This window comes from Falco peregrinus, chromosome 7 (assembly GCF_023634155.1).
Source record: "Falco peregrinus isolate bFalPer1 chromosome 7, bFalPer1.pri, whole genome shotgun sequence".
Classification (NCBI taxonomy): Eukaryota; Metazoa; Chordata; class Aves; order Falconiformes; family Falconidae; genus Falco; species Falco peregrinus.
Genome location: NC_073727.1, coordinates 18498872 through 18525354, shown reverse-complemented (window position 1 = coordinate 18525354; position 26483 = coordinate 18498872). Strand labels below are relative to the sequence as shown.

General features: G+C 51.8%; 1 protein-coding gene across 13 annotated transcripts in view; it reads left to right on the top strand.

Moving 5' to 3' along the window:
• The first annotated feature begins 2877 nt into the window (after positions 1–2877).
• The window catches only part of OTOF (otoferlin), a 115748-nt gene continuing 92142 nt past the window's right edge, over positions 2878–26483 (top strand). For 4 of the 13 annotated variants that reach the window (XM_055810423.1, XM_055810422.1, XM_055810420.1 and 1 more), the window contains exons 1-3: positions 2880–3209; positions 10583–10641; positions 22749–22837. In XM_055810423.1, coding sequence (XP_055666398.1) covers positions 3131–3209; positions 10583–10641; positions 22749–22837 — 227 coding nt within the window. In that variant the 5' untranslated portion in view covers positions 2880–3130. Of the gene's footprint in view, positions 3210–10582; positions 10642–22748; positions 22838–26483 lie in introns of all 13 variants that reach the window. The other 9 variants (XM_055810421.1, XM_055810417.1, XM_055810427.1 and 6 more) reach the window with 6 other exon arrangements.

Below are 26483 nucleotides of genomic sequence, written 5' to 3'. Positions count from 1 at the left end.
CGGAAGACTTAAGAAGAGAAAATTTCATTAATTTGGGGCTTAATGTTCTGTAGCATCATCTATTGCTTCAGCATGTGCAATTGGAGTTTTTCTAAGTGGGAATACTGGTGCTGTGGGAGGTGTATGTGGAGGGACTGGTTAAGGGCCTGATTCTGCCATGGCAAGCAGTTCTTTCCTGCTTGCCTGTGGTGTAAACCCATAGTAAATAAGAGCAATCATCAGTGATTCAGAGGTGGGTGTGTAATTTTATTCACAGGCAGCGATGTGAAAATTGCAGAGATATTGTGAAAAACTGAAATTAGTGTTTATAAAGGGCATTTTCTCATCTTGCTCTGTTAATCACAGGCGGGACGCTTTAGCTCTTAAGCTGGAGAGAACATTTTTAACACACCATACTTTGACAATCCTTGTGGTTTTTTGATGACTTTGCTGTTGGGTTCCTACGTTGCTCCTGCTCATCTTCATTATCCAATTTATGGGTATAATGGGTGGATAAATCACTAGGGAGGCAAGTGTAGATCTTCCACCATCCAGAAGAGCATTGAGCTCTAGAGGTCTCTTAGTTATGAGCAAACTTCGCTGGATTGTAGCATCCTCAGAGGATGTCCAGCAGCCGAAGGGCAGTAGTTCCTTGCACTGCCTTCAGTGACTGCAGTTGCCAGATTGCAGTCAGATTTAATGCACCATATTAAAGACCCACATGTATATCATCTTCAGCCTTAATTTCTTCTTTCTTGCTTTGCTGTGTCTCTTTAAGTCTGGCTGTAAAACTACAGGGTACCACTCCCCAAGAACCCTCCACTTGTGCTTTTAGAGTGGGAACAGCTAAATCATGTCTGGGATTTCATAGAAAATTAGGAAAAATGAAATCACAATCCTTATCAGGTCCTTCAGGTTGGTGTTTATGTGGTGGCCATCTAGCACCACTCACCTGATCATGTTGCAGCTCTAAGTGATCCATCCTACTGCAATGAATATCTTTAGTCAACACTACTTACATGGGATTTTTTGTTTCTTAGTTATCCACTTTCTCATATTAAGTAAGAGGTTTAAAATTAACTACATGATTTAGAAGGTGTTTTCTGTGGTACTTGTGCCTTTAGGGCAATGTGGGTTGCTTGGAAGGTGCCTCCTAGAATTGCTGGTGTGATTTGCTTGCTCTCGAATTGAGTGAATCTAGGATGCAGAACTGGGGGAGATGGAGGCAAGGACATCTTCTGCTGGGCCACCAGAAAAGATGAGCAGTGTTTGACTGAAGAGTTTCATGTGGCTGTTTTGTCCCACTAGAGATGCTCTGTGATAAGGGTCAAAGCAGCACCTGCGTTGACCTTCATGCAGCATTGACTACACAGCAGGGAAGAGCCAAACACCTTAAAATGTGTTGCAAAAAGCATGAGACCCCCTCCAAACAATCAGGATAAACATCAGAAAAAACCCTCATTGCCTCCAAACTCCAGCTTTTTAGCAAGGCTGAAGGCAGAAGGGTGAAGGGGCTTGCAAAAGCAGCACCAGTCTGGATGGCTCAGCTGAAAAAGGCCAACTAGGGACCAAAAAATGCTGGTTTAGCAGTATGGGACACACTGGACACATCTCCGGGTCACACATGGCCTCATCTCCTGAACTCTGACATGGGCACATGTCACGGACCAGCTTGGGCAGGGCTGCACCTTCCCCTCCCAATGTTATGACAAACCTGCCTTTCCCGGATCCCTCAGCACCGGTTGGCACCCTGCACACTGCCACCTCCTCCCTCCCTGCTGCCAGGAGTTAATTATGAACCTAATGAGAAATGGCACGCGCTGTTAATCGCCACAAGTTTCTTCTCTCTCATGCACTTATGAACGAGCACAGTGATGTTTGCTGCTGGCAGGACGACAGCAATCCAGCCTCTCTAACAACCTGATGTGGCAGGTGGAAACAGATGTCTTATTTCCAGTGTTTATTTATTATTTATTATTTATTTGTGAAGATTTCACCCTCGCTTCTCTCTGATGATGCTGAAGCTCTCTTGATTTCATGCTTCACCACAGATGGATTTTTCCTGGAAGAGCCCAAGCAGGAAAGGAAGATGTATGAGGCTGGAAGACCCTTGTCCCTGTGCTCTTCCTCTTCCTAAATGCATGCATTAATCATCATCCTTGAAATAAAGGACAATTGGAAGACCCCAGGAAAGGTGTTCACGTGCAACCCTACAGGCAGGACCCGAGTCCAGATTGTAAAGCTGATTATAAACCACTTATATCTGGAAATTCCACTCGGTCCTGTTGAGGTTGAGCGTAGAGCATGGCGAACATGCCGAGCGGAGCATACTGCAGCTCGTATAAGCATGCAGCAGAGCGCAGCACTGCTGGCGTTTGGGCAGCGGCTCTTCCAGGCTGGGATGCCACCAACACCGCCAGGGACTTTCCTGCATCCAGCACCGCGGCAAGACACGTCCCACCCTCTGCTCCAGACTTTATGGTCCAGCTGAAGGGCTGTGCCCCAGCGGCCCTACTACCACAGCCATGGGCTCTGCCGTGTGCTTTTAGCAACGTGTGCCACCTGTGGGCATCGTGGCAGGGACACACACACGGAGAACAGTGCGGGGTCCCTGCGCTGGCTGGCCCTTGGTGGTCCCAGGCAGTGTGGGCTGAGCTCAGGTCTTCCTGCGCACCCCGCACCGTGCGGTACGGTTTTGGGGGGGGGGGGAGGGGGGAGGGGGGTGTTGGGGGTGCACGCTCTTGTCCCAGAGGCTCCAGCTTGCAGATGCCGTGCTGGGGCCGGGGAGATGTGCGGCGCTGCCTCAGTTTCCCCACTCACAACCGCCTGCAACCGGAGCGGGAAGTTCTCTGCAGCCCGCCCCCCCCCGCCCCCCCAACCACCCGGCTTCCCCGGGGGGTGGGGGTGGGGTGGGGGAGGGTTCAACGGCGAATTGTTGGGGGGGCACCGCCCCGCGGCTCCGCGCACCGCCCCGCGCACCGTGTTGCACACCGTACTGCACCCCGCCCCGCTCAGCGCACCGCGCTTCGGAGCGCAGCTGGGAGCCCGGCACCGCGCACCGTACCGCACCCCGCGCAGCGCAGCGCCCCGCGCACCGTACCGCACACAGCGCATCGTCCCGCTGCCAGCCGGCACCAGCCCGCTCCGCACCATGGCTCTGCTGCTGCAGCTCCGCACCGTCTCCGGCCTCCGCGGCAAAGCCGACCGCATCGCCAAAGCGGCTTTCCGAGGTAGCGGGGAGGGGGGGGCTGTCGGGGGGGGTCCCGGGATGGGTTGCTCCCTGCCGCCCCCCCCGCCTCGCTTTCCCCTCCACCCTTAGGTTGGGAAGGGGGGATGCGAGCCCTTAAGGGCTGCCCACCCCTCCTCGACTGGGGCATGAGCACTCCCTCACCAGAGCTGCTCTCCTGGGGTCCCCCTGCCCGCCTGCACCCGGCCTGGGACACTGCAGGTCCCCCATTAACCCCCTGCACCGGGCAGCCCCTGGGCAGGGGGGATTCATTCATCCAGGGGCAAGTCCCGGGGTGACAAACTCCCCCCTCCCCCTCCCCGGGAGCAGGACCCAGCCCCAGCCGGAGGTTCCTGCTGTAGGGTCACGGGCTTGGTCATGAAGCTGTGTCCCCAAGAAAGTGTCACTGGCAGGGACAGGAGGAGAACTTGCCTGGTGCGGGAACCTGGCGTGTGCTTGGGTTTCTTCTAAGGATGCTGCAGCCTTGGTTCTTCTGCTTGGATCCACGCCAGCTCCGAAGCAAGCTGCAAAAGGCACAAAAACTCTCCAGCAGTGTGTACCCTCAGCAGCAACCAAACCATTTCCAGGCACCTGGGAGCTTGGGGCAGGCTGGGTGTGAGCCCACGGGATCCATCTTCCCACATGTGGGAGCACACCAGTGTGCAGAGGCAGCTGTGGGATGGTTTGTCGGTGCCAGAAGTGGGGAATAGCTGCAGGAGAGCAGGGGACCAGGTATTTTCATCACCTCCAAGCCAGGGCAGTCAGCACTGTCCGAAGTGGCCCTCCCTGCACTGCCTTAGCGGGTGTAAAGTCATTAAAAAGGTACAATTACCCCTTTACTTTCCTGTCCCTGCCTCCCCGCATCAGCACAGGGGCAGTTAAGTAGCATCTCTGGGAACAGGTCGTGCCCCCCTGCTGGCTTGAAGCCTGGAGTGGCCCCAGCCCTAAGCCACCCTAGGCATCCCCCGGCCCCCCCCCCCCGCCCAGCAGTGGGGCAAGGGGGTCTGCAGGAGGGCCAAAGGCCACCACGGGTGCTCCCAGTGAGGAGAACCCGTGTTGAGTGTGCCTGGCCCTGAGCCTGGCACCTAATCCTGTTGAACAGGCAGGATCTGTCCCTGCTGTGACACAGAATCACAGAACAGTCTGGGTGGGAAGGGACCTTAAAGGCCATCTAGTCCAACCCCCTGCCACAGGCAGGGCCCCCTCCCACCAGCCCAGGCTGCCCCCAGCCCCGTCCAGCCTGGCCTTGAGCCCTGCCAGGGATGGGGCACCCACAGCTGCTCTGGGCAGCCTGGGCCAGCGCCTCGCCGCCCTCACAGGGAAGAATTTCTGCCTCATCTCTCATCTCCATCTCCCCTCTCTCAGGTAAAGCCATTCCCCCGTGTGCCATCGCCACCTGCCCTTGCCCAAAGCCCCTCCCCAGCTTTCTTGCCGGCCCCTTTAGGCACCAGCAGGTGCTCTAAGGTCTCCCCGCAGCCTTCTCCTCCCCAGGCTGAGCCACCCCAGCTCTCCCAGGCTGTCCCCACAGCAGAGACATCTTTGCCTAAGAGCCACTGTGAGACCCTATGGTCCAACCAATGGGCATAGGAATGACACCCACTCAGATGCTCTGAGATCAGCGCTGCACCCACTGTGCTCCTGCTGTGCCCACCTTCTCATGCTCCTGCTAGTTCCTTTGTCAGAGCCCTCACGGGGTGCCAGGACATTTTTCCAGGCCCCCCCATGATCCCATTGCCATTGCCATTCCCCTCCCAGGCATGAGCTGACTTCTGTGTGTTGCAGGATTGCTATTGCTGTCACACCATCCCGGGAGGATGACACTAAACTTCACAGCTGTGTCTCCTTCCCCGGTGCTGAGCCATTAGAAGCTGGTCTCCCATGGACATTTCTTTCCCAGGGGAGAAATTTGGTTTCATCTTCAAGGATGTCTGGGTCAGGATTCAGAATTTTTTTTCCTGGTATCTTGCTGCAGTTGATTTCTGTGCAAAGAGGGGGTTTAGTCTCATGCTGTGCTTGTAACGGTATTACCGATACGTGCAGGCAGGGATGCCTCTTCCCCTGCTCATGCTGGGCAGGCGCAGAGCTCAGGACTGGGACACCTGATGCTGCTGCCTTCTGCAAGCTTGGGCCTAGAGGAGAGGCTCCTGGTGACCAGACCCAGCAGGGCTGGATCCTGAGGTCATGGGTAGCAATGTCCTGCTGCTAAAAGGGTGGTGGAGGTGGGTCAGGAAGCAATCCCATGTGTGGTAGGGCCAGTGAAGGCAGCAGGCAGGAGGGCCAGGACCAACCCATCCCTCAGATGGAATGGTGGGTAGAGAGGGGTTGGGGCTCATTCCCTGTTCATGCCACTCACTTTGTGTCCAAAACTGCAGAAAACTTGCCTGTATGTGGAACAGCAGTTTAGTGTCTTATGTAATCATTTAGCTCCAAAGCCTCTCTACATCTTACTCAAATTCCTTGCCGCAAAAGGGGAACAAGCAGAGGCAGCTCCATGTCTGCCCTGTGGACAGAGAAGTCCAGGGGCAGATCCCCTGGATACCTCTTTGAGGTGTAGCAGCATCATTTTGGGTTGTGGAAGAGCAGCGAGCCTGGGGTGCTGGCTAATGTGAGATGTGAGTCTGGGACAGGACCTTGCATGGGGGACAGGACCTCGTTCTGGGTGAGGGGACTGCAATTACCACACTGTGAGGATACATAAGCAGTATGATCCTTATGGAAAGGTGATCTTTCTGACACACCATGGATTTCAACAGTTGTATTAATAGTGAGCTAGGAGTTCTTGCATGTTCTCGGTCTTTTCTTGGCATGCTTGGTGGTGCGTGTGAGGATTGGTTTATGCCAGATTGCTGATTGCTTTGGATGAAGCAGGCCTGGGTTCTGCTGGTGCCTGAGTCAGGTCTCAGCGCAGCACAGGTGGGTCTCAGTGCTGGGTTTCAGCAGGTGACACTCAACTCTGAGGATGTACTGCACTGCCTTCTGCATGAAGGCTTTCCTGCCTCCAGGGTGCTTAGGACATGGCTATGATGCTGTTGCGCTGGTGGGTCCATAAGTACACCTGGAGCTGGGAACAGGGTCTGCTCCCCACCTGGTCCCACGCTGGAGGTGGCCATGAAGCATCCCAGCACTGTGGGCACTTGGCGTGTGGATGGGGCAAAGCTTCTCCAGTGTTTAATGGATCTGTGGCTCAGGCAATGCTTTGCTGTCCCCTTGGCCCATGAGACTTTGGGAATGGTGGGCAGCAGAGTCATGGTGTGGCAAGTTCAGTGCTGCTATGAAGTTGCATTATTTGTCCTGTTGACTGCCTCATCCTCTCTGGCTGACTCTTTAACCACCTGGCTGCATTTTTGTTGTTTGATTAAAATGATGCTGTGCCATTGCTGCCCTGATCCCCACCCAGGCTAGCCACAGCTCTTCACTCCAACCGGGGCCCATCCAAACTGCCCTAGAACTGCCCAGCCCTGGGCTAACCCCTGCCATGGGATGGGATGGGATGGGATGGGATGGAGACAGGCACATTGGCCTAGAGCCTAGTCCCAGGCTTGGTAGAGCATCCAGCTGTGGACAGTTGGGTTGTGGTACCAAAGTCTGCAGAGGGAAGAGTCTCCTGCCTTTTTCCAGTGACTCTAGAAGAGCTTTAGACCCCTTTAGCGTGGAGTGAGGTGACCTCCACCAGCCTCACATCCCTCAGTGCTCTTCACGGCAACTCAAAGGTTGAGTGTTGTGCTGATACTTCTCAGCACCCTGGCCTTCCTGGAGCTACTGAGCACCACAGAGAGGGATGCTTTTTGCTAGTCAAGCTGCTATCCAGCCTTCTCCCTCTCCTCACCTGTTGGCAGCACAGCTTGGGGGGTTCAGGCAGAGCTCCCCGAGTGTGTGTTTGCTCATTCAGCCAAAAGCATCTATTATTGAGTGAAAAGAAGTTAAAAAGAATTCAACTCCACTGTGACAGGCTGCCATGTGTGTTTCTGCAGGCGGGCAGTGCTCCGAAACATTGCTCAACTTCAGCTCAGGTGGGAGATTAATAAATCACAACCTTGATAAAAGCGTTCCTGAGAATGGGCTGAGACTGACAGCCATGTGGGATGACTATGGAATAACGCTGCTCCTCTTCTCTCAGGGATCCCTGCACTCCCAGCAGCCCCCATGAGCCATAGCTGCACTATTTGCATTTTGCAAAGAGGAGAAACTGAGGCACAAACAGGAGCTCCCAGTTCTGGACCGCTGGGAGCAGCCAGGGGGAGGTGCCAGGTTATCCAGCTCCTCTTCTGGAAGTGGAGGGGAGAAGTAGGCTCTGTCCCAGCACTGTGGCCAAAATCCACTCCCACCCCTAAGTATCAGGGAGTTGTCTCCCACTGTGGCATTGGATTGCATGTGTATGTGTGTGTTAATCAACAGGATCCCTCGCAATCAACAGGATCCCTCACCTTTATGACCCTCCCAGGAGGAGGCAGATTTGGGGCTGGTTTTGGACTTCAGGGACTCTAGGGCACCCATCATTCCACAGCAGCCGCTCTGTGCATCCTGACCAGGGCTCCAAAGCCCCCGATCAGTTGCTGTTGCTCTCAACCTCTTTGCTCTGCAGGTGCAACTCAGCTAGGGGTGACTTAGGGGGTTTTCTGCAAATACTTGCTCTTCAGGCTGGCTGCAGGGGAAGAGCAGAAAAATGATGATTTTTCTGCAGCGTGCCCATTTTGGGGGTGTCTGCTGCTGTCCCCTAGCAGGGTCTGAGCTCCTACAGGGTCACTTGCCCACAGCACTTTTAGCATTCTTAGACCAGCCTAATTGCATTTGTGAAGGAGGGGGCCTGTGCCCTGGTGCAATTAGAACACTTGTCAGCTAATTGATCACAGATGGGGTTATAAAGAGCTTCTTGGCGAGGCTTTGTCTCTGGATTAGTGTGTGTAAATGAGGGAGATCATTCATGGATACTCCTGGAGCACCACTGGGAAGATGGATAATGATACTGCTGTAATGAAAGAAACATCACCGTAATGCTCACTGGATTGGGAGGGGACAGGGCAGAGGGGTCCCACCGTGTCGGCTTCTCTTAAGTCTTGCTCTTAGGAGAAATATTTTGGGTTGCAGATTGTCTCCTTTGGAGTGTCTTTCAGATCCTGCTTCCTCCGTGCATTCGCTCACAGCTGATTCACCCTCTGACCTGTGCACGTCTCCTCAGTAGTTTGCTCCCATACCTACATGAGGGTGCTCAGCAGCTGCCCCTTGAGCTCACACCAAAGCTGAGATGCTGGCTGTGCCTTTGGCATGTGGTGTCTGTCCCATCACCCAGGAGGCTGTGTGGTCCTAGAATTATCGAATCACACAATGATTTGGGTTGGAAAGGACCTTTAAAGGCCATTTAGTCCCAGACCCTTGCCATAGGCAGGGACACCTTCCACCAGCCCAGGTTGCTCCCAGCCCCATCCAACCTGGCCTTGAATGTTTCCAGGGATGGGGCATCCATAGCTTCTCTGGGCAACTTATGCCAGTGCCTTGCTGCCCTCAGTATAAAAAAAATATTTCTTATATCTAGTCTGAATCCCCCCTCTTTTAATTTAAAACCATTCCCCCTTGTCCCATCGCTACTAAAATGACCACCACCATCTCTCTCATAAGCCCCCTTTAAGTACTGAATGGTCACAATAAGGCCTCCCCAGAGCTTTCTCTTCCCCAGGCTGGGCCACCCCAGCTCTCCCAGCCTGTCCCCACACCAGAGCTGCTCCAGCCTCTGAGTATCTCTGTGGCCCTCCTCCTGCTGGCTCCATCCCAGTGGAGTCATGGTCTTATTTCCCACCGAGGCTCCCCTACCTTGGATGAGGAGGGGCTGGGCTGCATCCCACTGCACCTTACATCCCACCCCACGGAAAGCAAGGAGGGAGCCATCACTGTGTCCCTTGGCACTGGGAGGCAGGTAGCGTGCATGGGGCGAGGGTGGGCAGCCATCCCATAGCCCATGAAGCTCATGGGTCTCCTCCACCCTCACTTGAAGTTGCCTGGCATGAGATAAATACAGTGCTCTGCCTATATCCCCAAGAAACTCATGCATCCGTGGGTGCCATGATTCATGGCAGGGAACTGGGAGAGTGGTTTGCGATACAGGATGCACCTTTCGGGTTTGCCTTACCCAGGTCAGCTGCTGCAGGCAGCAGAAAGTCTGACAAAATGATTTTCTGGCCTTCCTTGTGTAAGAACTAAATTAGAAAGGGATGGAGCGTTCCCTGCCAAGGGCTGTGTCATCAGGGTACCTCAGTCTTTGGTAAAATAAAGTAAAAGTTGACCTGGCAGCAGCAAGGGACCCTGGCATCCATGTACCCTGACCTCAGGTTGTCTGTGCAGTGCTGGTCCCAAACCAGACTGACACAGAGAGAGAGATGTTTTAAATTACCCAGGAGATAGTTACTTTTCTGGGAAGGGAAAGCCTCAATATGATTCAGTGATTAAATATTAGCATTTTTGTAATTTTTCCTCCTGCAGTGTTATGAACTGGATATTAACTAAAAATATTGATTCCAGGGAGTGTGGGTGGGTGAGGTTATCCCTCAGAGAACAGCTGAAAGCATGGGGCAACCTAGGAGCCGGGATCCTTGGGAAAACCTGATTATTTCAATAACTAATGCACATGCTTGGCTGCTCTCTGGGCTTTCCCTCTGCAGCTGCTCCTCCTCTTACCCAGTCCCTGCTCCCAGCTGACCAGAGGCTTTTGAGGCTCCCCTGCCTGCACAGGCAGAGTAGTCTGAGCATCTCATCCTGCCCGGATCCCTGCCCCAAGGCAGTGGCTGGCATAGCTGGGGCAGTGGCAGTGCAAGAATGTTGCCATCAGGGTGGTTGGACTCCAACGTGAAGATCCTCTGCTCTGTGCAGGAGCTGGGGTGGCTTTCTTGGGGTAGTCGGTCCTAAATCTTACCCTTAGGGTTCCTGCATGCCTCTGGGGTGTGTAGACTGGCATACCAATACCCCTAAGCCTGAGGAGCCCTGGTTCAACTGATCTAAAAGCCGCTGCTGAAACAGCCGCAGTCCGTATCCCCCTGCTCTGTTTCATCTGCTCTGCAATAGACGGAGCACGACTTCAATATGCCAATTAAGCGCACTCCAGAAAATCCTTCTTAATTAGCTATTAAGCAGGTTAATGTGGTGTTTAGTGCCGGTATGGAGGAGCTGAAGCTGGATTCACCCGCTTGCCTGAGTGTTCTCACACCTTCGCAGATGCCTTTTCCCCACCCCAGGCAATGCCCACAGGCTGTGCTGCACCGAGGCCACCTCTGCAGACTCCGACTCTACGGTCTCGCTGCTGCCGGTGCTATGCAGCCCCTACTCGTCCCTGCTACCCCAGCTGCCTCACTCCTCGCTGCAACCAACCTGCTTCTCCTCTTCCCTCTCCAGGTCTCTCATTCTACACCCGAGTGATTGAAAACTGTGAGGACGAGGCCAGGTTTGATGAGGTAAGAGATGTGTTTTCCTCCTGGTCTGCCTCGCACATCTGGTCTGCTTTCTGTGTCTCCCTGTCCAGATGAATGTCCCCATTCCCCAATTTGAGTGTGTTGGCATCTTTGTTGTCTGCTCCAGGGTTTCTCCTGGCAGGTACTAAACGGGTCTCTTGTCTGTGTCCTGGCTGGAGCTGAGGACATAGGGTGTCCCACGAGGTGGGAACAGCCCTACAGTCTTTCCCTGGGGTGTGATTAATTAAAAAAATAATAAAAATCCACGTTGTTGGCACTGAAGTGTCAGGAAAAAATGCTTGTCCCCACTGGGCAAATCCTTCTGGGCTCTTGGCTCTCAGTTTTCTTGCCTCAGGGGGGAAAACTTTTTTCACGTCCCCAGTGCCTCAGTTGTTGATGCTCAGCCTGCCACCCTCCCGCACCCACCTGCATCCCTCCGCTCACGCTGGTAGCAGCCCCACTGATCTGCTTTGGGTGCCGGTTGGGTGCTGTGCCAGCCTTCAGCGCTCAGCTTTGGGCTGGGAAAGGGAGAGAGTAGGAATTGAAACCCGAGTTCTGGGTGGTTTTAAAATACAGCCTTTTCTTAAGCAGTTACCAATGAAATATTCTGAGATGATTGAAATAAGGTCACCCACACAAGCAGGGAATATAGGTGCTGCTAAGAAGTCACATTCAAAATGGAAATACATTTTCAAAAGAGAATGGATGCTTCCTCTGATTGCTTTGTGTTTCTTGTAGAAGATAACCAGTTCCCAGGGGTGGAAGAATACAAGGGCTTACGAAGAATATTAGGATCTTTAGACTGTTTATTGCTTTATATAGCTTTTTCCACCTTTAGGAAATAAGGTTTCATCCTGGTTCTAGGCATGGGGTAAGTTTGTGGGGTGATTTTCCCCATGGTGTTGCCAGCTTGTGCAGCCAGAAGCATACCCAGATCCACCTTGCTCCTCGGCAGCCCTGGCACACATTAGACCTTGCTCCTGGTTTTAGGGGAGAGCTTAAACTCAGGCTGCCCTAAACTGCCAGGGAGGCTTAAGGGGCAGGGTAAGTCCAGGGCAGGGACAGGGTGGGATCTGCCCCTGATAGCTCCAGGGCTGCACGGGATGGGTGCAGCACAGAGAAGGTGGCTAGAGATGTAGCTCCAACCACATTCCTACAAAGCTGAGGTAGCCAGGGGAAGCTGCTGATGTTAATGGTATGCAGATTTCTATAGATCTGCACACAGCAATTTGTTAATATAATCACTGATTTGAATAACAACCACGGAGGTGCACATTGGCAGAGCTGCTTGCATCTCAAAACCCTTTGTGATTTGAATAAGGAGATCCTTCTCTGCTGAGGCTGTAGGGCTGGAGGCTCCACTTGCTTTCTCAGGCTTAGTGGGATGCCAGACACTGGCTGCTCTGAGTGCTTGGTGCTGTGCAGTGATCTTGGAGCATCCCAGCCAAGCTTGGAGCCCACTGCAGTCCCAGGCAGTGTGAAGGAGAGGATAGGCATTGGTGCATATCAGGAGGACGAGGACTATAAAGCTTAACAGACAGCAGGTATAAGAGCCTTGAGCCACAGGTGTATATATCAGCATGCACCATATTTTCTTCTAGTGCTTCTTACTGCATCTGGGTGGATGAGCCTCAGGCTGTCCCCATCTCTCTGTTTAGATCATGATTATTGCAATTCCTGCTGTGAGAGCCTGGTAGTATCTACAAAGTGAACTGCAGCAGGGTGAGGCAAGTTGATCTGGAGCAACCTTGTGTGTCCGGACCAATCTTTGGGCCCCTCTTATCTCCTTGTGCTGGGTGATAGGTGATGCAAATGCAGCAGCTAGGCTCTACAGCCCCCTGCTCACCCACACTGCAGATACCCTGATTTTCCTCATCAGCACTTGGCTCCAGCCAGAGGAAACTCCAGCATGAATCAGAGGTTACTCTGCACTGGGGACCAAGATCAGCATGGAGCCCTGGCAGAGATGACATGAGGGTGTGCAATTGCTGGCTACTCCGGGGCTTGGGACCTCCCAAACATGAGTGGTTTTAAAGTTAAACATATTCCTAAGTCTTTCCTGTGCCAGTAGAAGAGGGCTCACGCCCTGAACAACTGCCCCACCAGCCAGGCTTTGATCCTCTGGGTCAAGCGAGGTCTTCACAGCATCTAACAGATGAGCTGAGATGTGCGTAGCCGCTCCACAAGGCGTTCAGTTACCTAAATGTGTACTAATGCCAGGTGAGACACAGCTCCTGCTGTAGCACCGTGACCTGACACTATCCCAACTGGCCCAAACCACAACAGTTTGATGTGTTCTAGTGGCATGCAGTGAACAATGCACAGAAAACACAGGAAGCACAGCAGGGGACTGCCGGTGAGATCTGCCTTGCTACAGTTTGGAGGGGAAGGCAAGCCTACATTTCTGGCTTCACCTTTCCAGCTTTGCTGGGGGCGTGCTGAGAATTCAGCCACGTTGGCAAGATTTGCCTGTGGGCCATGCCTCCTGTACGGGTGGGAATGGGGAGGCTGCTGCTTGCCCTTTTCTGTAAGAGCAGTACTGCTGGCACACACTGGGAGGCTGAATGCCAGTCCCTGCCCCTCCACAGCTGGAGGGAGCTGCCTTTAGGAGGAACAGGCTGGGTCCTCGCATAGGTGCATGCTGCTTGTTGTGTAGGGCAGAGCACAAGCCACACCAAAAGATGGCAGAGATGCAGTCCTTTTCCCTCTTCCTCTATTAAATCTCTTGTTATCTCTTGCTGCTCTCTACAGCTGCCTGGGAGGGGGCTGCAGCCAGGGGGGTCCATCTCTGCTCCCAGGTCACAAGCGATAGGACAAGAAGAAATGGCTTCAAGTTGCACCAGGGGAGGTTTAGGTTGGAGACTGGGAAACATTTCTTCACCGAAAGGGTGTCCAGCACTGGGACAGGCTGCCCAGGCAGGTGGTGGAATCACCATCTCTGGAGGTGTTCAAAAAATGTGTAGATGTGGCACTCAGGGCCATGGGTTAGTGGTGGGCTTGGCAGTGCTGGGTTAATGGTTGGACCTGATGATCTTAAAGGTCTTTTCCAACTAAGCGATGCTATGATTCTATGACTCCCTGGTGCAATGGCCATGGACAAGAAACCTGCTCTGAGTTCAGGAGTGTGTCTCGTGCTGCCTGGAGTAATTAGCTGATGGGGCTATCCAGGAAAGCAGGTGTTTCCCATTGAGAGTACACACAAGGCAAGACATCATGCCATTGATGACAAGCCCAGTTTGAAAATTTTACTGAATAAATTTTTATTATTGCATCACTGCAGCACTCAATGCTTCCCCAGCTGTTCCCCCTGTATGGGGCTATCCCACAGGCAGAGTTTGCAGGGAGGTGATGTGTCCGCGTGGTCTGTCATGCTTGTGATACCCAAAATTGATCTGTCTTCTTGATGAGCCCTGATGGCTGGAGCAGTATCACGGGGTCTGCTCAGGGGCACTGCAAGTGTGGGACAGTCAAGGATGAGCAGGATGGTCTGCCTGCCCTCCCTCTGCAGAAGCAGTTTTATTCCCTCTTCAGCTCCCTAGTTCTTCAGTTTTGCAATGAATTCAGTACCAGTGGGGTGAGAGGTGGGGTGTTACTCCATGCTACTCGCCTGTTACCTGTGTGCCCTCCCAGTGCTCAGGTGGCTCTTTGCACTGATCATTTATGAACGAGAAGCTTCAGAAATTACCTTGTTACCTTCTACTTTTCCCTGAAATGGGGTAAAATGGTGACCTTGTGTCTGAGGAGTGACTTGGTTGGGGGGATGCCTCATCCCCCATGTGGGGAAGGCTTTGGAAGCTGAGCTGGCTGATCTCTCATTTCTGTGAGGGCAGACAAATTGGGGTGAGGATGAAGAAGATGCTCCCTGCCTCATCTCAGAGCTGAGGACAAACAGAAAATTCACATTAGGTTCATGTAAAGCCAAAGTTCATTTTGACAGCACTAATGAGGGCATTGGCTTTCCCTGCCACCGCTTAACATTCATGAGGGCCTGCTACCAGGCTGAATTTGGGCTGCACCAGTAGCTTCCATTTGTTTGGTTTCACTCTATTTCTTTTGCAATTATTTTTATTCATTGCTTAATGAATTATGCAAAACCTGTGCTTCTCCAGAGCCTGGGGCTGATGAGCTGCTGGCTATTCCGAAGGGTATGTATGGCACTACGGCTGTATTTTACTTAATCAGGAACTGCCAGCACCCCAAAGGGTTTCTTCCTGGAGGGGCTTGTCCTGCAGGCACCCAGCACAGGAGAGAAGGGGACTCCAGTGCTGGTGTTGGGCATGGAGAGCTGTGGATGAGTCCTATGTGGTCTTCCTTGCCTGCATTCAGTCTCTCCTAAAGGGACCAGGACAGGCTTAGATGCTGCTGCCAGTACAGTCAAGACCCACAGTTACAGCCTTGACCCGAACATCTGGAAATGCCCCTGATTAGTGAGGCTTGGAGATGACAGGCAGGATGAGCATCCAGCCAAGGTTCCCAGGTGCTACAGAAAAAAGGGAGATATGACTTAAAAAGGGGAGAAATGGCTTGAAAAGGGGTGACATAGCTTAACAAGGGGAAACATAGCTTGCAAAGATGCCCTCCCAGCTTCCTTAAAGCTGTTTAGCTAGATGAATCTGGCTTCTGCATTCTGCCAAAACGTTTCTCTGCTTCCACCTCTTTTTTTTCTTCCCTTTGTTGATAAAAACAGCTAAAATTGACCCAGCAGATATCACTTGCTTAGCTTTGCACAGGGCTTTTCTTAAAAAGGCTTTTAACAATAAAACCAGTAGGGAGAACAAACAGGCAGCCAGGCAGGGAATGAGGAAGGGCAATGAAAGCGCGGCAGCCTGTGGAAGCGACCCCGGCCATGGCACTGTGCTGTGGTGGACCTGCTGCCGGGTCGGTGCTGCTGGCATTCCCTAATGGGGCTGGTGGGGAGGGAGCCCACGGGTGGTCAGGATGGTGCTGAGTCCCCGTGCTGAGAGCTGCTTGCTCTCAACTTGGCTATCAACAGTGGTGCAGGCACTCTGAGATGCTCCTCCAGCTGTACATCCTCTCCCTAGCCTTCCTCTTCCACGTCTGGCACACAGCTGGACGCAGCCCTGATGGAGGGTACAGGCATAGCTGTCACCCAGGGCTGGTTTTCTCCTGACATATAGCAGATACAGCAGGGGGGAGCAGGGGTTCCTCCAGCCATCCCATTATAATACACAGTCATCACAAATGTCTGGTAGCTCAGGACCACAGCACCCCAGGGAGGTGGGGCTGGGCAGGGACCCCCGGGACCACCCAGCCCACCCCCTGCTCAAGCAGGCTCTCCTACAGCAGCTGCACAGGATCGTGTCCAGGTGGGCTCTGGACGTCCCCAGAGAAGGAGAGTGCACAGCCTCTCTGGGCAGCCTGTCCCCGTGCTCCGGCACCCTCAAGGGAAAGAAGTTTTTCCTGCTCTCCCCACGGAGCTCCCTGTGCTGCAGTTTGTGCCCGTTGCCCCTTGTCCTGTCGCTGGGCACCGCTGACAAGAGCCTGGCCCCGGCCCCCTGACACTGGCCCTTAAGGTACCTGTGTGCATTGCTCAGGTCCCCTCTCAGCCTTCTCCTGCCCAGGATCCTGTTCTTCCTTTTCTGTGCTTCGCTTGAACCTTAAATGCAGTCTGGTTGCCACTTCTCTTCGTTTGGTGCATCACACTTATCTTTTATCCCATGACTGTGTCCCCCATACCTTTTCCTATGTGAAATGTGAAGCAAGAGCAAGTTTATAGAATCAGAGAACCACAGAATGGTTTGGGTTGGAAGGACCCTTAAAGACATCTAATCCCACCCCCCCACCACAGGCAGGGACCCCTGCCCCCAGCCCAGGCTGCCCCCAGCCCCGTCCAGCCTGGCCTTGAGCACTGCCAGGGATGGGGCACCCACAGCTGCTCTGGGCAGCCTGGGCCAGTGCCTCGTTGCCCTTAGCATAAGGGATTTCTTCCTCATCTCTCATCTATATCTCCCCTCTTTCAGCTTAAAACCATCACCCCTTGTCCTATTGCTACAGGCCCTGCTAAAGAGTCTGTCCCCCAGTTTCTAGGCAGATTATTGAGAAGGAATGAAACTAGTTTGCCGATTATACTATTACTTTAATAGTGATGTAGTACTGAGATCATGCCATGGCTGGAGGGATTTTTGATGGATATGAGGTCATCAGTCCCAGGAGATGAGCTATGGAGAACTGGAGAGCTGGGGAAACTGTGAGGGTCAGATGTCTACCACAGTGACATATGAGCAACTTTCTGACTTGGAAGGAGATGGAGAACCTCACAGGTGGATGATTTGGGATGAGCCACTGTCCCCATGGCAGCATGCAGCACCTCTTGGAATGTGTCCCTCAGTTAGATGTGAAGTTAAGGTTTATCGTGAGTTTTTTAGCTGGCGTCCACATGGCATGGATGTTTTGCAAAATCCTTGGATGTTCATCTCTCTTTAAAAATGGACTTGAAAGGTTGAGTGGAGCTGCTGCTGCTGCCAGGGGAGGAGGGATGGATGGTTGTAGTCTCATTCCCTTGGCTTCCTCAGCACCGTGGCCCATCAGACCGCATAGCTCCATTGGATAAAAGTAAAGTCCATGGTTTTCACCCTGCTAGCTAACTCCAGCACTCATCCTGAAGCCAAGTGGCCGTTGCGAGCTTCTCTACTGATACAAGCCACGTTTTAGCAGCAGCCTTCCAGCCTGCCCCCACCCCACAAGTCCTCTGCCATGGTCACGGTCATGGATGAACAGGGTCATGGATAAACACCATGAAGAGCAGCCATTCAGTGCAGCCTGTTGCGAAAGTTGGACTCACTGGGTCTGAGATGACAGACAGGTCATTTCCACGCATGCCACATCTGGGGAGCACCTTAGGGTTGGGGGTGCATCCTGGTGCTGCTGGTTTTTAGCAGCTTGGTGGAAGGCAGCTCGGAAGGCAGGTGTGGGACTCCCTGCAGGCACTGCATCCCTCACCACTGATTTTCTCCATGGCATGTCATGGTTTGTGCTCACTCCCCAGCCCACATTCCCTGCCTCACAGCGTTTCCCTTCAGCCCAGGCACTCGGAATTGATGAGAGCAAGTATTCCCGCAGGGTGTGTTATAAATTAACAGAGAAAACTTCAGCTCCAAAACATTTGCCCTCTTCCATCGCTTGCATGAAGGGCACAAGGGTGCTGAGAGAAGGAAAACCTGCTTGCAAAGGGCCAGGCTGTGCCAGTGGGGCACGGCTCCTGGGTGAGCTGCCTCAGTGCCAGTGGGAGCAGCAGGAGTTTGCAGGGGGATGATGCCTGCCTTGGCAGAGCCTGTGCTAGATGCTAAAGCAGGGTGCCCATCTCCAGTCTTTGTTCTGGAGGTGCATGGTCTGGGCTGGGACATGGCTTTGCCACTCTGTGTTGCAGTGGTGAGTGCTGGCTTCAGCCCGAGGACAATTCCCTTTGTCTGTCTCCACAGGCAGTGAGGAATTATATCCAAAAAGCTGAATGAAATCTAAATAGCCAAATGAAAGAGTTTAGGTAGCACCTTAGCTTGGTGAGAGGACACAGGGTGAAGGCTGGGGAGCTGAAGCCCATAAATTCAAAGCAGAATGGTGGTGCAGGTGTTTATCACTGCAGGCAATCAGCTGCGGAAACCACTTACCTGAAAATGTAATTAAATGTTGTTGCTTGAATTCTGGGATGGTTTTTACTTTTCCTTTTTCCCTGTTAAAAATATGTTGTGACTGAGCTACAAGGCATATCTGTGTTTGATTGAGGAGTCTTTGACTGAAACACGAAAACCTGTGGATTGGGTTAAGAGGTCAGGCTGTGAGACTGTAATAATGCTTTCCAGGCTTAAAAGATAATAATAATAATAATTAAAAAAATCTATCTTAGGAAGGAAAGCGTATCACTTAGTTCTTTTGAGCTGGTGGTTTGGGTTTTGGGGTTTTTTTTAATTTTTTTTTCATCTGCTGAGGCTGAAATGGCTGTAACTTGGAGAGAGAAGCACAAAGGCTTGCACTTTCATTTCGCAGCTGGGCTGGCTTGCCACCATCAGACCTCCACCCACAAGGTACTAGAGGTGGTCTGGCTGCTCCAGATCAACCACCTGCCTCTCCAGAATACTCAAAATCAAAGGATGCTCAGAGAAGCTGACAGCAGCCTCGGGGGGAGCAATGCCTAGGGATTCACTAGTGCACAGAACAGTGTGTTTGTAAAATGAAGGGGCAGAAGGAGGGGAAATAAGTTTGTAATGCTCATGGCTGGGTGCCACCAGTCGATTTGAGTGGTTTTCCATGCACTAAGATAAAACCAAGAGGAGACTTGACCTGTTAATGTTTTTTTGGGGGGATTTTGGACAGCTTCCAGAGCAGGGTGCCCTTCTTTAATCTGAGGAATATAGTCATGGATAGTCTTGTCCAGAAAGGATAGAAAGAGTGTATGACCCCCTCCCAAAGGTGAGCCATGGCTTGATTTGTACCCAGGACATGCCAGAGTTTCTCTAGTGATGGAGATTGCAGACAAGGGGTGTGGATTTAGGTGGTTAACCTGTAAGCAGCTAAGTCAAGGTGGAGGAATCCTAACCCTCATTTTTAAGCTCCAAACCGAGAGCAGCTGCATTCTGTCCTGAACAATTTACCCAAATTCAGGGGATCTGCAGCAGAATTCAGCTCTGAGCCCCAAGAAACCAGGGGCCACACCATGAAGGGAAGACTCCTGACAGCGGAAAATGGTAACTTGTACTGCATGCCCCAGGATTTTAGGCAAAAATCCAAGTGCTTTAACCATACTGCATTAGTGGCCCTAGACAGGTGGGTCCCTCTTGAGCTGGAAGTGTACAAGCAAGTGTGCAAGGAGACCTCCCACGATGATACAGCATGTTGCAGAGCACAGCAGATGGAAGCATGCTCCTCCATGCTGTGCATCGCTGGCCGGCCGCCCCTGGGGTTTACTGCAGCAGCAGCAGATGTGCTGCGGCACGAACATCCCCGGACGAGCTTCTTGGTGTGGAAAGCTGTCAGCAAGGCTGTTTAGTGGAATCCTGGGAGCCTCTCTAGGCCACCACACTTTTCAAGTGACCTTATGTGTTATTTTGCTTCCTGACAAACCTCTAACAGAGGGGAGGCATACCTACACAACAAGCAGAGAATGGTATTTCCAAGGAAGGAAAAAAAAACACCAGGACCTGTCTGTGTCTAGGAACAGAGTTTGCTGGGGCTTCAGGATGTGTTTCTGGAGTTCTTTAAACTCTTTTCTGTGTGTGAGCGAAAAGAGGCCATGACCAGCATGGTTTATTCTTTTATGGAGAGCATAGAATCACAGAATCATTTAGGTTGGAAAAGACCTCTGAGGTCATTGAGTTCAGCCATTAACACAGCACTGCCAAGCCCACCACTAACCCATGTCCATAAGCGCTGTGGCAGCAGAGGTTTGGGTTTGTGTTGTACTGGCCAAGGCTCAGGAGAGATGGATCAAAGCTGGGGCTCTGCTGAGGTGGTGGGGACACATAAACACCACATATCAGGAAGGACCAGGAAGATCCAGGCAGAAATCACGTCCCTTGCACTTGAGCTTTCTGTCTCTGTCTCAGAAACAACCAGAAGTCCTGTTCCTGGAAGAGCAGCTTATCCCAAAGTAAAGCATCCCCACTGAAACTACAGGTAATAGATGGGACCAGTTTAACATCCAGCACATTGTGAGAGGTTGATGGGCTGCTACTGTGCTCATGACACAGTGGACTCTGTCATGATCTGTCCCCTTCACCAGCATTGTCTGAGGACCATGGTGGGGAGGACAAGCTGTGGGCAGGATCACCGGCCTGATGAATCTCCACCTGCACACACTGCAGAGCCCTGAACGGTAAGGACATGACAACTTCTCAGGACAGAGAGGAATGGAGGTGGCAAGAGGGAACAGGCAGCTCAAAATTAATCTTGGGACTGCTGGTTGCATTTATCAACCATTAGGAGCATCGAAGCAGTGGGGAGGAGTGAGCAGGCAGCAGTGCACATGCTGTAAGGGGAAGGGCTGTTACATGCCCATGATGAAGAGCCCAGAGTAAATCTGGCTGCAGAATGAGAAGTGAGGCTGGACTGTACGAAAAATGATACCACTGTCATGGGGCCATTTCTAGTTTTCTTTTCTATTTTAGGAATTTTTTCATTTGCTTCCTTAAGTCACAGCAGAAAATGTAAAAGGGGCAAAAAATAGCTTAAACCCGGGTGTTGGCGTATTTCTGCAGAGTCACTAATTTCTTCCTGTGAAGTTGCTTGATAAGCACTTTCCTTTCAAGACTTTGAGTGCAGCGCTGCTGCTCCTGTAAGTGATGCAGGGCTCAACCCCGCTGCCTCTGCATCTGGGATGTTTCATTCCCATCCCATCTGGTGCACCAAGAGCCGCTTGGCAAAGGGGTGTGCTTTGCTTTTGGAGGTCGCAAGAAACCTGTGACTTAGAAAACTGAAGGCAGTTCAAGTGGTTTAGCTTGGCAGGCTGATTTCTTGCGTCGGGAAGTAAAAAAAAAACACAATTGAAGGTGATTTCATATATATATACACATACATATAGAAAAATGTATTTATATGTATAAAATCATAGAATGATAGAATCATTTAGGTTGGAAAAGACCTTTGAGATCATCAAGCCCAACCATTAATGCAGGACTGCCAAGTCCACCACTAACCCATGTCCCTAAGCACCACATCTATGTGTTTTTTGAACATTTCCAGGGATATGACCCCACCGTGTCCCTGGACAGCCTGTTCCAGTGCTGGACCACCCTTTCAGTGAATAAATTTTTCCTAATATACAATCTGAACCTCCCCTGGCACAACTCGAGGCTGTTTCTTCTTGTCCTATTGCTTCTTACCTTGTTAATGTGTGTGTGTATCATAGAATCACAGAATGGTTTGGGTAGGAAGAGACCTTAAAGACCACCCAGTCCCACCCCCCACCACCACAGGCAGGGCCCCCTCCCCCCAGCCCAGGCTGCCCCCAGCCCCGTCCAGCCTGGCCTTGAGCCCTGCCAGGGATGGGGCACCCACAGCTGCTCTGGGCAGCCTGGGCCAGCGCCTCGCCGCCCTCACAGGGAAGAATTTCTGCCTCATCTCTCATCTCCATCTCCCCTCTCTCATGTAAAGCCATTCCCCCGTGTGCCATCGCCACCTGCCCTTGCCCAAAGCCCCTCCCCAGCTTTCTTGCCGGCCCCTTTAGGCACTGGCAGGTGCTCTAAGGTCTCCCCGCAGCCTTCTCCTCCCCAGGCTGAGCCACCCCAGCTCTCCCAGCCTGTCCCCACAGCAGAGCTGCTCCAGCCCCTGAGCATCTGCCTGGCCTCCTCTGGCCCTGCTCCAGCAGCTCCGTGTCTCTCCTGTGCTGGGGACCCCAGAGCCGGATGCAGCGCTGCAGGGGGGTCTCACCAGAGTGGAGCAGAGGGGCAGAGCCCCCTCACTGACCTGCTGGCTGCGCTGCTCTGCCTGCAGCCCAGGGTACAGTTGGCTTGCTGGGCTGCGAGTGCACATTGCTGGGTCATGATGAGCTTCTTATCAAGCAGCACCCCTAAGTCCTTCTCCTTAGGGCTGCTCTCAATCTATTCTCCATGCAGCCAATATTGGTGCTGGGGATGGCCCTAACCCAGGTGCAGAACCTTGCACTTCATGAGGTTTGCACAGGCCCACCTCTCAAGCCCTCCAAGGTCCCTCTGGATGGCATCCCTCCCCACAGTGCATCGGCTGTACCACACAGCTCGGTGCCATCAGCAAACTGGCACTCGATGAGGGTGCACTCGATCCCATTGTCCGTGTTGCTGACAAAGGTATCAAACAGCACTGGTCCCAGTAAAGACCCCTGAGGAATGCCACTCATCACTGGTATATATATGATATGTATATATATATATACACACACACCCCTTTATACTATGTATATATATATATATATATATATATATATATACTATCTATCTATCTATCAGATATTTGGCACTGAGGTACATTCTTAATGAGAACCCTTTAAAACAGCCCTGCCTGCCTTTTTGCTGGGGAAATGGGGTAGTTAGCTTTTTTCCATGGTCATCTCAGCTCCACCCTTATCACACTGCAGCAGCTCCCCGAAACAAGCCTGACATCCCCCTTTCATCCTTCCTCTGCAGACCTTCCGCTGGCCAGTGGCAAGCAGTATCGATGGGAATGAGATCCTGGAGATCCAGGTGTTCAACTACAGCAAAGTCTTCACCAACAGGTGAGAGCGTGGTCTGTCCTTCACTCCCACTGATCCCCTGTGTCCTCTCCAGTGGGAAAACACAGCTCCTGCTTGAGCTGGAGCCACATTCCTGCTTGGTTTGGAATCTGGAGGGTGAGGAAGATGCTGATGATTGATGTCTGCTGGGAGGGGCAAGGAAGCTCAGATGCAGTGTGTACAGCTCAGTGCGCGAGGCTGCTAACCACCAGCGTCTAGGTGGTAGTCAGCACCAGGGCTATGCCATGGTTTTCCCAAGGTTCTGCTATTTGGCTTTATAAAATTTGCATGTGTTTCAAAGAAACTGAAATCTTTTGGTTAATTATCAAGGTGGAAGTTAAAAGACTTCCCCAGCTTTTTCAAATTCTGCCCGTTTATTTGTCTTACTGTAATTTTTTCTCACGGTTGTCATGTCTTATGTAATCTGCAATGTTACATTTTTTATTATGTGTTATCTGCAATGAACATTTTTTAAGGTTTCTTACAGTCTAGGTTTTGCCACCATGTAAATAATGAACATGAGAGAAGGAAACTTTGTCTGTCCTTCTGTCAGCCTTAGTGTATCTCATGCATTTAGCCATGCTGTCATTGCAAAAATATGGGAGCTTTTCACAAAAACATGACTGGCATATTTAAATTGTCTTATAGAACATTTACACTGACATTAAAGAGGGGAGAGGAAAAAGAGAACTGGGGAAGGGCTTTTGCTTTTGGTTGGATGTTGCACCAAGTTTTGCACTGAAATCCAGTGTGTGCCCCAGCTAGAAGTCAGCAGGGCCCCCTGAACATCTCCCATATGTGTTCATGCAAAACCTTGCTTCAGAGTCAAAAAAATGAGGAGTCAGATAGACAGCACGCAGGGCAGGCATGCTAAATATACATAATTTAAAAAGAAAACCCCCAAACCCAAATGCCAAAAAACCTGCAAACAAAACAAAAAAGCCTGCCGAGCAACAAACAGAAAAAAAATACCTACCTTTGTCTTGCTTTTATGTAGGAGTTTGAGCAGCAAAAGGAGAGTTGAAAAGACTTGCTTTATTCAGTTGCTGTCTGGGAGGAGAAAGGCAAGGAGCCTCCCAAGGGTCCCAGCCCAGGCAGATGAGCTGGGTGGGGAATGGATGGCAGAGACAGGCAGATGAGCGGTCCAGGGCTTGTAGGGAGATCTTGGCTCAGCCACAGGAGCCATACGTAGTACAAGTCACTTTGAGTTGTGTTCAGACCACCTCCTATGGGCACCTGCATTGAGGTGGTGCAGTTGTGGTGGTCACTAAGTTCATGACTGATGGGCACGTGGAAAAGGAGATCTGAATCATTTCTGCAGCCCTGACCTGTCCCAGGGTCTGTGTGAGAAGGGAATTCTCAGGGGTTGTGGGCAGCCGACAGGCGGTGGGAGACCGAGATGGAAAGATGCTAGACCTGGAGGTCCACCTCCTCCCCCAGCCAGTGTCAGCTCCAGCCTCTGGAACCTGCTCTTCATGTTGCATCCATGACAGCAGCAGTTTTTCCTTGGCTGGATGCTCCTTCAGTGCTTTCCTTCACTTTCTACTCCCCTGCTGTGAGCAAGCAGCGAGTATACTGTCCTGCATTTGCACAGGCTTAGTGCAGCCAGCAGCTGGACGACTGGATGGAGCATCCTTCAGTTCATGATGGCTCCAAGCTTCCTATCTTCATTACCCAGCAGAATTGAATAAAACCACGCCAACTGAATCAGATGCTTTTGCCCTAACAAACTGCCCTTCAGGTTTTACCCCATTTGCTTCCTGGACAGCGATCCTGTGTGCTCTGCACACAGAGAAGCAATTCTTTCTGTGTCTTAAAATCTAAAAAAATATCCACTTGAAAGGTGCAATAAAAAGCAGAAAGTGGTGTTTCTGCGTCTGGAAATGAAGAACTGTCGTTCCTCCAGGGAACTGGGAATTGGAAAGGCCAGAGCATCAGGTTGCACTAATTAGAGGCTGAGAAAGTGATCACTCAGGTAATTCCTTCCACTTTCAAGGTGACCAATGTCTCTTAGAATTTTTCTAATGCCCAACACAAAATAAATATCCAGCTAGTTCAGCCAAATTGCTTTAAAGTGCATTTTTCCATTGGTGCGCTGCACAGCAAAGACGTTGGGTGTATCAGCCAGCCAAGAGCCACTTCTACTTCCCAGATGATACTCTGTTTTATCATTTTAATCACTGTGGGCGTTTTCCTCAGTTTGCCTTTGATTCGTGAGGGCCTAGGCTGCCACAGAAGAGCAGCCTTACCTTTGATGCTGATGGTGCGGAGGAGCAGGCTGCAGCCATGTTCCAGTTACTGCCTGCTGTGACCTCAGCCAGCTCAACTGATGCTTGCATGCTGCAGCCTCACCTTTAACACAGCATCGTGGAACCGTTTCAGTTGGAAAAGACCTTTAAGATCATGGAGTCCAACCGTTAACCCAGCACTGCCAAGCCCACCACTAACCCATGTCCCTAAGCGCCACATCTACATGTCTTTTAAATCCCTCCCAGGGATGGTGACTCCACTGCCTCCCTGGGCAGCATGTTCTGGTGCTGGACACCCTTTTGGTGAAGAAATTTTTCCTAATATCCAACCTAAACCTCCCCTGGCACAACTTGAAGCCATTTCTTCTTGTCCTGTCCCTCATTACAGGCAGCTGTAGGGAGCGATCAGGTGCCCCCTGAGCCCCCTCCTCTCCAGGCTGAACCTCCCCAGCCCCCTCCCATGAGACTGGTGCCCCAGCCCCTGCCCCAGCCCCCTGCCTGGCTCTAGGCATGCTCCGGCCCCTCAAGGTCCCTCTTGGAAACTGAACCAAGGATTCAGGGTCCAGCCTCAGCAGTGCTGAGTGTGGGGGGATAATCACTGCCCTGGTCCTGCTGGCCAGTGCCATTAACTTTATTCCTCACCATTAAGGGATGGCCAGATCTTCAGCGAACAGGAATCTGGTTCCAGTGCCCCATGAGAATTGGCTTCTTTCACCAATTTAGTCCCCACTCAGTACAAAGAAACCCCCAGATGCTGTGGTTCTTGTCCCAGGGACCCAGGAGCCTGAGCTGAGGCAGCTGGGCTCCCCCATCATGGTGTCCAGAGCACATGAAGCCAGAGGCTTCTATGCCCATTGCTCGCCAGGTCTTTTCTGCCCTTGAAAGCTCTTGCACATTTGTAGTCAAAGTACTTCTCAGTCTTCTTTTGAAGAAGGCCCTTCTTGGCACCTCTCATTGTGCATTTTTTTTCCTGTCTCAAATCATCTTTGCAGCTCTTTATCCCACTAATGTTCAACTTGCAGCACCCTCCCTCTAAATACAGGCACAGGTGGGATGCATCTACTGCATCTCTGCGGCTCTGCAGAGTGAGGATATCGCACCTCCCTTCTCCCCATCCCTCCTCCATTCATGCAGTTATGGATTAATGGGTTGGTTGTTCACCGTGCTGGGCTGCTGGTGCACCGTGCTGTCTGGAGCTGTTGCTTTCACGGAAGTTGGCTCTATTTTCTGCCAGCTTGAGGTGCAGATGCTGTTTCTTGGCAGTATTTGGCACGTGAGTGCCCCTTTTTTGGTTCAGGCACATCCAAGGTCCCCACTGCTCTGCGTGGCTGCCTGCCCTGTCTCCTTGTTGACTGCTCTGTAAATCTTCATATTATTTGAAAATTTGATTGTAAGTTATT